Source organism: Symsagittifera roscoffensis, chromosome 9 (assembly GCF_963678635.1).
Source record: "Symsagittifera roscoffensis chromosome 9, txSymRosc1.1, whole genome shotgun sequence".
Classification (NCBI taxonomy): domain Eukaryota; kingdom Metazoa; phylum Xenacoelomorpha; order Acoela; family Convolutidae; genus Symsagittifera; species Symsagittifera roscoffensis.
In genome coordinates, this window is record NC_087070.1 from 23,138,123 (window position 1) to 23,147,167 (window position 9,045).

The following is a 9,045-nucleotide window of genomic DNA, read 5'->3' on the forward strand; positions in this document are numbered from 1 at the left end:
CATAATTGAAATATTTCCATCAAAATAAATTTTAGTATATTAAGTAGTATAAACCAGTACGGATAAAAAAAGGGTAAATTATAAAGAAGCCCTTTATAATTTACCCTTTTTTAATCAGTACGGATAGTGTGTATATTATTGGAATGTTCGGTGGGGGGCTATAATGGGAAAGGTTGGTGGGGGCTATAGTTTACTGGGGGGGGGGGAGGCTATAATGGGAAAGACCCCCAATTTCTGCTGATAAATTTCAGAGCAAGCCAAAGGATTTTGCAAACTGTCAAAAAATATATGATTTTTTACTAGAAACTTTGCTGTTGCGTTTTCAATGTCTCACAGTATATTTGTTTATTGGAACTTAGAGAGAATCTTGTTATTTTGATCTTATCATGCTACACAAAATTCAGCTCCGTACTATCACTTATGATTTGAAAACATGATGGAGCTAAAATTAATTCTGGATTGCACTAATTAAATGAGGCTAAAATAAAGTTAAACGAAGAAATCATCGAAAATAGATAGATCAAAATCTTCCAGTTCTAAGTCTTTGGGAATTTCAAAGCCAGCAAAATCGTCATTGAATAACTCGTGAGCTGATGGCAACGAAAATTGCGATTGGTAATTATTCGGAATTTTGCTCTCCTTATTTACGGAGTTTACATTACAATTTTCCACTAGTTTCCGGTTTATGGTGGTTTCAATTCTTTCAGAGCAATCATTCTCGTTTGTGCAACGTGCTGCTTTTTCAGCTTTTGTCGAATGATAGACAGCTGAATCGCCCGGTTTATCTTCCTCTCTTTGTATGTTTTCTTCAAAGACTGCTCCAGCAGAGTCGTACATCCTTCTGATGCAACTGGATATTTCGTCGACACAAGCAACATTGAAACCATGGTCATCAACGCGGGAAGAAAACGGCTCTGCTGCAGAGATGCCAAGAGTGCTGCGGACTCGGAATTTTCTTCGCTGGTTGAAACCATGATTTCGTTTTTGATTGGCACGAGACAACCCATCTGCTCGACTTTGTCTGCATCCGGCTTCGCGCACAACTTTTCTTCGAGTTCGGCTACGCGCGACTCTAGTGCTTCTTTCTCGATCATCAGGTCACGGCACACAGATTCCCAGTGTTCGCTACTTGCCGATATTTGTCGATTGTGAGTTTGAAAAACAACACCACTTTCAGCTTCCATAAGTCTGTTTCTCAAACGCGTATTATCTTCTTCCAGTAAATTACATTTCTGTTCGACAAATTTTTTGGCCTGTTGCAGTGTCACCTTCTCTTCTTCCAATTCAAGCACTCGTTTCTCTAGATTTTCCAAATGATTTTTTCTCTTATCTCTAGCGGCTTGTGCAGACTCTCTGTTTTTCATTTTTCGTCGCATATTTTTCTCGTGCTCCGATAAATTATCCAAACGAACTTTTTTCCGAACAGGCTTAAAACTTTCTTCGTCCGATTCATCTTTAATGTAATCATGAAAATTTGCCATTTCATTTGCGGCTTTCTGTATCTTAGGAGTGACCAATTTCAAGTAAGTTTTGTCCAAAGTTTGTGGTACAGCCCCAGCTCCGCTAATAACGATCAAGTTCTTCATATTCATAGCGAAAAGAAATCCAATACATGAAAAAAATGAAAAGATTTATCTTTTACCACAAAACTGAAAAAAGCAAAAATTGTAATTACACTACACGCGAAAAGCAGACACGCGGAACGCCTTAATTGGTTCAATTTTAAAGATACAAACATGCGGCTGGTTGTTCAACGAAAACGAAAATTAAGAAAAAAAATTAAACCAGATTTCAAGAAAAAATCTGCTCTGAAACAAAAAAATTTCAAATAACAATTTAGCGCTGGCAATAAAAATATGGTTGATTTTATTTTCCACAACTCTTCCGCAATAGTCGGACCACTATCTGTATTACCTTGCCATTTCACCAAGCACAACCTGGTTACATCCGAAATATCGATTAAGAATTCGAAATATTCCTCAAGAGCCGGCTCAATACGGTCGGTTGACCTGACTCAACTCGAAGAAAAAATCGCACAAATAGATTATGTCGGTGACGTAAACAGATATTACGAGAGCTTTGTTGAAGCCTGCAAATCCGCCGCCATATTGAGAAAGCCCAGAAAATCACCTCCGTGGTTTGACAAAACCCTTTACAATTTGCATAATCAGTTAAAATTTTCATACAAAAACAAGCAAACTAACCTACTGGAGTACAATTCGTCAAAAAGAATATTCAAGCGACTCTGTAGACAAAAAAAGGCGACTCATATTCAAAACAGAGAATTCGAAATCATCGAGCTTGCTCAGTCGGACAAATCGAAATTCTGGGGTATTCTCAAAGCTAGTTCGTCGAAAAAAAGTCAGAGCTCAGTCTCAATGTCTGATTGGGAATCCCATTTTGACGAGTTATACAATGTTCAAGTCTCCAGCTCCATAGAGATCAACGACTATGTGAACCTTAGTCAGCACAATTACGCCGATGACGATCCCCCAAACTGTGATTTTATCAACCGAGCTATTAGTACGGCCGAGATTGTGAGGGTCTTGTCGATAACAGCAGGCAGAAAAGCTACAGGGCCTGACGGTATTTCAAATGAGCTGCTTAAATCTTCTTTTGGAGTCAGCTATTTATTTTTGACAACCCTATTTCAGACGTGTTTCAGATATTCAACTTTGCCAGACGTGTGGAAGACGTCGTACATTGTGCCTCTTTACAAGGGAAAAGGTCCAAAAGACTCCCCTTCAAACTACAGAGGCATCAGTTTATTATCATGCTGCTATAAAATCTACTCCGGAATTATTCATGACAGAATCTATCAATGGGCTGAAGGAAATTCCATACTCCCGCGAAACCAATATGGTTTCCGAAAAGGGCTATCCACGATTCACGCAATAAACGAGCTCAAATGCAATGTTCAAAGTGGTATAGACACATATGCACAATACTATGTCTGTTTTGTGGATTTCATGAAAGCGTTTGATACGGTTGACCGCAATACCCTGATTCAAAAGCTCATCCGACTTGGCCTGCATGGTGAAATTATCCACGCGCTAGGTGAAATATGCTCAAAGAATTTTCAACAGGTTGCCGACGGCTGTAATCTTTCAAACAAAATTCCCCAATTAATTGGCGTGACCCAAGGCGATAAGCTCTCACCTTTGCTTTTTTCGTTATTTATAGCTGATCTCCCGGATTTTATCGATTCCAATCAATGCTTGATCATTTTATATGCAGATGATCTAATCATAGCCAGTCCTTTCCTTCTAGATGTTAAAAGATCGCTGAATGACCTCCACGAGTACTGCAGAATTAACAAGCTCACTGTCAATGTCCAGAAAACCAATATGATGAAATTCAGAAAAGGTGGACCTCTGAAAAAGTCAGACAAAGTTTTCTACGGATACGAAGAAATCGGGTTTACAAACTCATTTTGCTATCTTGGCTACAACTTATCACCGTCCCTTACCATCACAACCCACCTAAAACACTTGGTCAGATCAGCTATAAGGTCAACGTTTGCGCTCCAACAGAAATTACCGTTCTCAAAAATTAATTTTACGTCGGCCAAAAGACTATTCGAATCAATAGTGTATCCGGCGGCGATGTATGGAATCCAAACAATCGATCATGGCGTGTTTTCCGCTCAAATAGACTCCCATGTCAAACAAATCCAAGGAATCTTCTGGAAAAAATGGTATGGACTTAGCGTTTACACCAGGAACACCTCCCTCTTGCATCATATTCTTGGAGACGACTTCCTAAGAATAGATCGCGCGAGCCCCTTAAAAAGAAGAATTATTGCTCAATATTATGCAAATGAGGCCCATCATCTTATTTGCTTAGTCGAAAGGTGTTTTGAGTCCCAACTGGACTGTATTTGCAGATATTGTAACAATAATATTGATTTCAGACATTTAGACACATGTCATGGCTTCACAGAATGCTCTAACACTGTGGAGAAGTTATTGAAGGCGACACGACAAGCGTAAAACAACTTATCAATTTCTCCACCTTTTTTGCACGTGCTTTTTATTTATACAATATACACGCGGTTATTATTTTATTACACATTTGTCCATTTATGGGATGTTTAATTTACTCTTTCTTCTTCCATAAAAATATGGTTGACGTTTCTGCCATCTGATTTCTGCAATTTGAACAAAAAAACTAATTTTTGTTTCAAGAAACGGAGACAGAAATCCGATATGCACTAAAAAACATACCGACCAAAAAACAAAACAGATCCAAATAATCAAATTCACCCCTACACAAAAAAAATTGTAAAATCTGCCAAAAATCTGACGCTGGCATATCCAGTTTGTACTTCTGATTTACTCATACAAATCACAACGACCAAATACAGAAAATGACATTATCAAAAAGAGCAACTGCGACAAAAGATGATCGCAAAGTACATACACTTACAGCTATTGCTCCCCTCAAGCCTACATAACCAAAATCAATAGCGAAGGAATCATTCTACTTAACAGGACGGTTTTTCCTATGGAATGCTTTCGAAGATTCCATACACCCAAAAACAAATTTGGCCTTTGTGCCATTCCCCCAGATTGACACAGCCGAGCCTTCCGTCGTAGCACGAAAAAGAAATTAGAGGCCTTAGTGATCATGAATTGTTGAAAAGGAGGCTAGAATATTCTGGAATTTTTAATTTCGAAAATTCGATTACAGACAGTCTTTTTCTGAGAAATACGGGAATTGGCCATTTTTTAATAGAGAGTGACGAAAAACACAACAACCAAATCAGTGAGAGACAGACGGTCGGAATTATAGAAGAAAAAACAAGGCCTCTTATCGTGACAATGGCGCACGACAAGACAACTAAGTGAAGGCCAGGGACTGGAAGGAGGCTTCAGTGTGGAAGAAGGAAATAGCAGTACCCTCCCGTGCCACGAGCTGGGAGTAAAAACGACGTTATTACAGAAAAAGCACGGAATTGGAGGCTCGGTCCCACAGAGACATCATATGGTGAAGGACTGTAATAAACTGACTTTTTAGCTACTCTGATGTCATAAACCTTTGAGTTAACACTGGTAATTTTTTGTTGTTTTAGAATATGAGTAGCTAGAAAGAGGAAAGGGTCAATCAATCTCCAATAGACTTAAAATAGAACTGTCACCAAAAACATAGTAAAATAGGATAGTAAAACATAGTAAAATCTGCTCTGAAACAAAAAAATTTCAAATAACAATTTAGCAGAAAAACACAACTAATTGTTGTGATAAACTTATTAAATAGATTTGTTATGTTTGATGTTTGTGCCTGTATGTGGAGCGCCCTCTGAGGGATTTTAGAGACAGGTCTGTCAAGTGGCTTTCTGTGGGGAGGTGGGGAACTGGAACTGGCTTGAGAAGTCTGGTGGTGCGCCGCTGAACCTACTGAGCTCGGGTGAGATTGTTCCTTGTTTTTGATTTTTAACCTTTATGCTGCCTTTTAACCTTTTAAATTAATTTAGTTGTCTTTTTTTTTTATTTGCTGATTTGTAAAATTCCCACTAACCGCTTATCATGGGTTAGTTCAGTCCCCTAAAGTCCAGTCAAAATCCTTTTTTTACCTTTATGCTGCGTCAAGATGCAACAAAGAGTGTACAAGCAAAGATTGCTTAAAACCTTCAGGACTGATAAATTGGATTAAATGTGATTGTTGTTCTAGTTGGTATCATATCAGTTGTGTAAATATTTCTCTTAGCGACTCTAAGAAAACCCAATGGTTTCAGTGTCCTTTATGCGTTGATGTAAAATCTGTTAATAAAGCAACAATAGGTAATGATTTAGTGCTAGACAATTATGTTAATACAGCCATCTCAAATGTCCGAGTACTCAAGAGAGTACCAAAAGACTCGCGTGTTCCCTTGGCGGAAAATCTGTCGGACAAAATAAATGACATCGTCTACAATGTAGAAGATGTTACAAAATGGCTAATTTTTTTAACGTCGTTCTTGTTTTTTTTGGAGCAACCGAAAAGAAGTGGACGCAAACAGACCACAAGCATGAGCTCTTTGATAAATAAAAAAATTCGAGCAAATGACGTGTCACTTCCAAAACCCCATCCCCAAGTTTCAAGCCCGCCTCTGAGTGACCTCGAGCAGAGAATAAAGTTAATAAGTAGTAAGCTCGATGAAGGAAATGTAAAGGGAGGAATAAGGCTTGCTGCTTCGGATGACAAAATAGCTCCTTTTTCAACTGATAACTATCAAAAATTGTTATCTAAGCACCCGCAGCGAGCCAAATTTGCAGCTCCAAATCCAGAAAAGTTGGATAGTTTTTTCGTAACCGATTTCGACCTATACAAAGCGATAATGTCCTTTCCAAACGGATCAGCAGCAGGTCCTGATAAAATATTTACTCAAATTTTTAAAGATCTTGTTAGTAAGTCGAATGGCAGTGCAGGACTTAATTTTCTGAAATCGCTTACTAAGCTGATAAACCTCATTGGAGATGGCAAAATACCGGAACCACTAAGACCTTTCTTTTTTGGCGCAAAGCTTATCGCCCTCATAAAAATAGACGGAGGGTTGAGACCGATTGCCATAGGCAACACGCTGAGACGTATCGCGTCTAAATGCGCTGGAAGCAAGGCCCTCTCCGAGTATTTTTAATGTTTATTGTGTCCACGCATTCTGTGCCACTTCCACAGCAATCCGCGATCCTTGTTCAGTTTAAAATTGTATTAGCAACCCAATATTGTTTTCTCACTTACCTGTTTGAATTTTATGTCGCCCAATAATGGTTTCTTTATTATGTTTTAAAATATAATTTTTGATGCTCTATTAAATGTGTTTTTCCACAAAATTTTACGAGCCCATTGCCATTTTCACAAATTTAAGAAACGCCGTCGCGAACTTTTCACGCTGTCTTAACTTTTTCTTATCTCACTGAGCCGTAATATACACTGGGTATCATTATAAACATAACCTCAAAATTTTGAAGCTCAAAAAAAGCAGTTTTATTAGTAATACTGCTGATAGCTTGTAATTTTCAATATCAAAAATACAATTTGAAAATAAATACTTCGTTTTGATTACGTGTGGGGTACAATCAGGCGTATACAACCAGCAAATATTGCTCAAACTATCAGTTTAACTTGCTTAAGATAGATGTTAGCTTTTCCAGTCAAAATCAATTAAAAACAAGGCTAGCCGATTTTTATGCAAGTAGCACAGAATTTTGCGACCAGTCTCAAAGAAAACCCAAAAGTTTCGATTTTTCAAATTTGTGTCGTTTTTCTGCAAAAATGACTGAAAAAACGTACAAAAGATCTTAAAAACTTTTTTTATTTTCAACAATTTTTTTGTAGAAAATTTTTGATTTTTTATTCCCAAAATGACGCGTATCAACTCTTAAACTAATTTTTACTCGAGTATAGCAAAGTTTTCATGTCATAAACCGAGCATAAATAAGCTATTGTAAGCTACTCACCTTGTTAGCTCGAAACTAGACCAAAATGCAAAAAAAAACGGTTTTCCTCGACACTGAGAAAGTTTCTATTGTCGTTCGAATCACGACTGAGAGGGCTTCAAAATGACATATCAATCGCCCTATTCCGATGATTATTTGTGAAAGCTGGTTTGGCGATGAAAAAGAAAAAAAAACTAAAACAACCGAATACCTCCCCATTTTTCAAATGGTCTTAACGATAAACCCTCACGCCTTTTGATTTTCGTCGATACTTGACCTTCGTTACGTAAAATCTGAGTGCTTCAAATTTTTTGTGCTAGAGCAAAATATCGATGAGGGAATAAGCTGAAAGCTAACACTTGTTTTTTTTTCGTTTCGTTTTCTGACATATTTTTATGCAAATCTTTTTGCAGGTGCGCAGTTAGACTTCTCTTGTTACTATTATAATATCGAACGGCTTGGGTTATGTTTTTTTTTTTCAACCGACTTTGTTAATCTCAAATAAAACTCGTAGGGATACATCGAGATATCATATTTAGACCTTCCAGTCATGATTCGGATTCATAAAAAAATGACTCAGTATCCAGAAAGCCTGTCTCAATATGTTCAGACTCAATAAGACAAGTTGAAAAAAAGTTCTTTCTACAATTTTATTTTTAGGTATTAGTACTACTCAGTGGAAGATTTTTCCTGATTCAATCGATTTGTAAATCGGAATATTGAACATAAAAATAGCTACAAATTGGGGAAAATATCACTTTTTTTGCTCCATTCTAATTTTTTTTGGTTATTGACTTTTCGAAATCAGTGTGGTCAAAAAATGCTGCCCGACATGCTTAGAAACAACCCATTGTTGTTACTATTTGCCATCCAGTTGTTAACCGACAATACGGTTTTATAGCCCACTATTTTAATTAGCGCACAATTTTTATAGCCCGAAGGTTTTGCAGCATCTAAAATTCAAAACACCTTCTATAGTTGTATTTTGAGTATTTCTGGAAAGCTTGCAAAATCAGATCACTCAAAGAGCAGCATCAGATCAATGAGTTAGAAATCGGATTTAAAAAAAAAAAATTTTCAAACATTTCTCAATACTTATTTTCTTCATGCAAGATCAAGCATATCGAAAAAAAGTTCGTAGGATTTGTACTTAAATCCATCTTAAAACCATGGCAATTGTAAATCGGATTTCATAAAAAAAATGTTTGTTTCGTTAAAGTTTTCTCAAGGTGTCATCAAGACTGTTCTGAAATCTTTTGATCTTCAGAACAAATTTATTGAAGAGCCAATAAAATTAACCTCTTATCGTCAAATGAAATTCTAATTTTTTCTTTCAAAAATAGCTTATGAATTATTTATCCCTTTAAAAAGCATATTAGAATAAGCGAACTTCAAACATTTATTTTCCTTGAAATAAAAAACCGAAAAAAACGCTTAAACTTTCTATTTCATGAATCAAGTGAAACATAAGCTGTTGCTAACGACATTTTCGCCTAAATCTTCCAGTCGCCAATTTCGGGTCTTTCTCATTATACCCTCCAGGCCTAGTATCAAAAAAATTATAGCCTCCCCCCCCCAACCTTTCCCTTTATAGACCCCCAATCTTTCCTGTTACAGCCCCCATAGA

At 37.0% G+C, this 9,045-nt stretch overlaps 2 protein-coding genes across 2 annotated transcripts; one reads left to right on the forward strand and one right to left on the reverse strand.

Annotated features, from left to right (window-relative positions):
• Positions 1-447: 447 nt before the first annotated feature.
• Positions 448-1,689, reverse strand: LOC134854310 (uncharacterized). The gene has a single exon (XM_063870517.1). The coding sequence runs from the start codon at positions 1,590-1,592 to the stop codon at positions 684-686; it is 909 nt and encodes a 302-aa protein (XP_063726587.1). The 5' UTR covers positions 1,593-1,689; the 3' UTR covers positions 448-683.
• A 689-nt stretch (positions 1,690-2,378) lies between these two features.
• On the forward strand, positions 2,379-3,992 carry LOC134854768 (uncharacterized). The gene is made up of 3 exons (XM_063871125.1): positions 2,379-3,057; positions 3,238-3,511; positions 3,914-3,992. The coding sequence occupies exons 1-3, from the start codon at positions 2,379-2,381 to the stop codon at positions 3,990-3,992; spliced, it is 1,032 nt and encodes a 343-aa protein (XP_063727195.1).
• Positions 3,993-9,045: the final 5,053 nt, after the last annotated feature.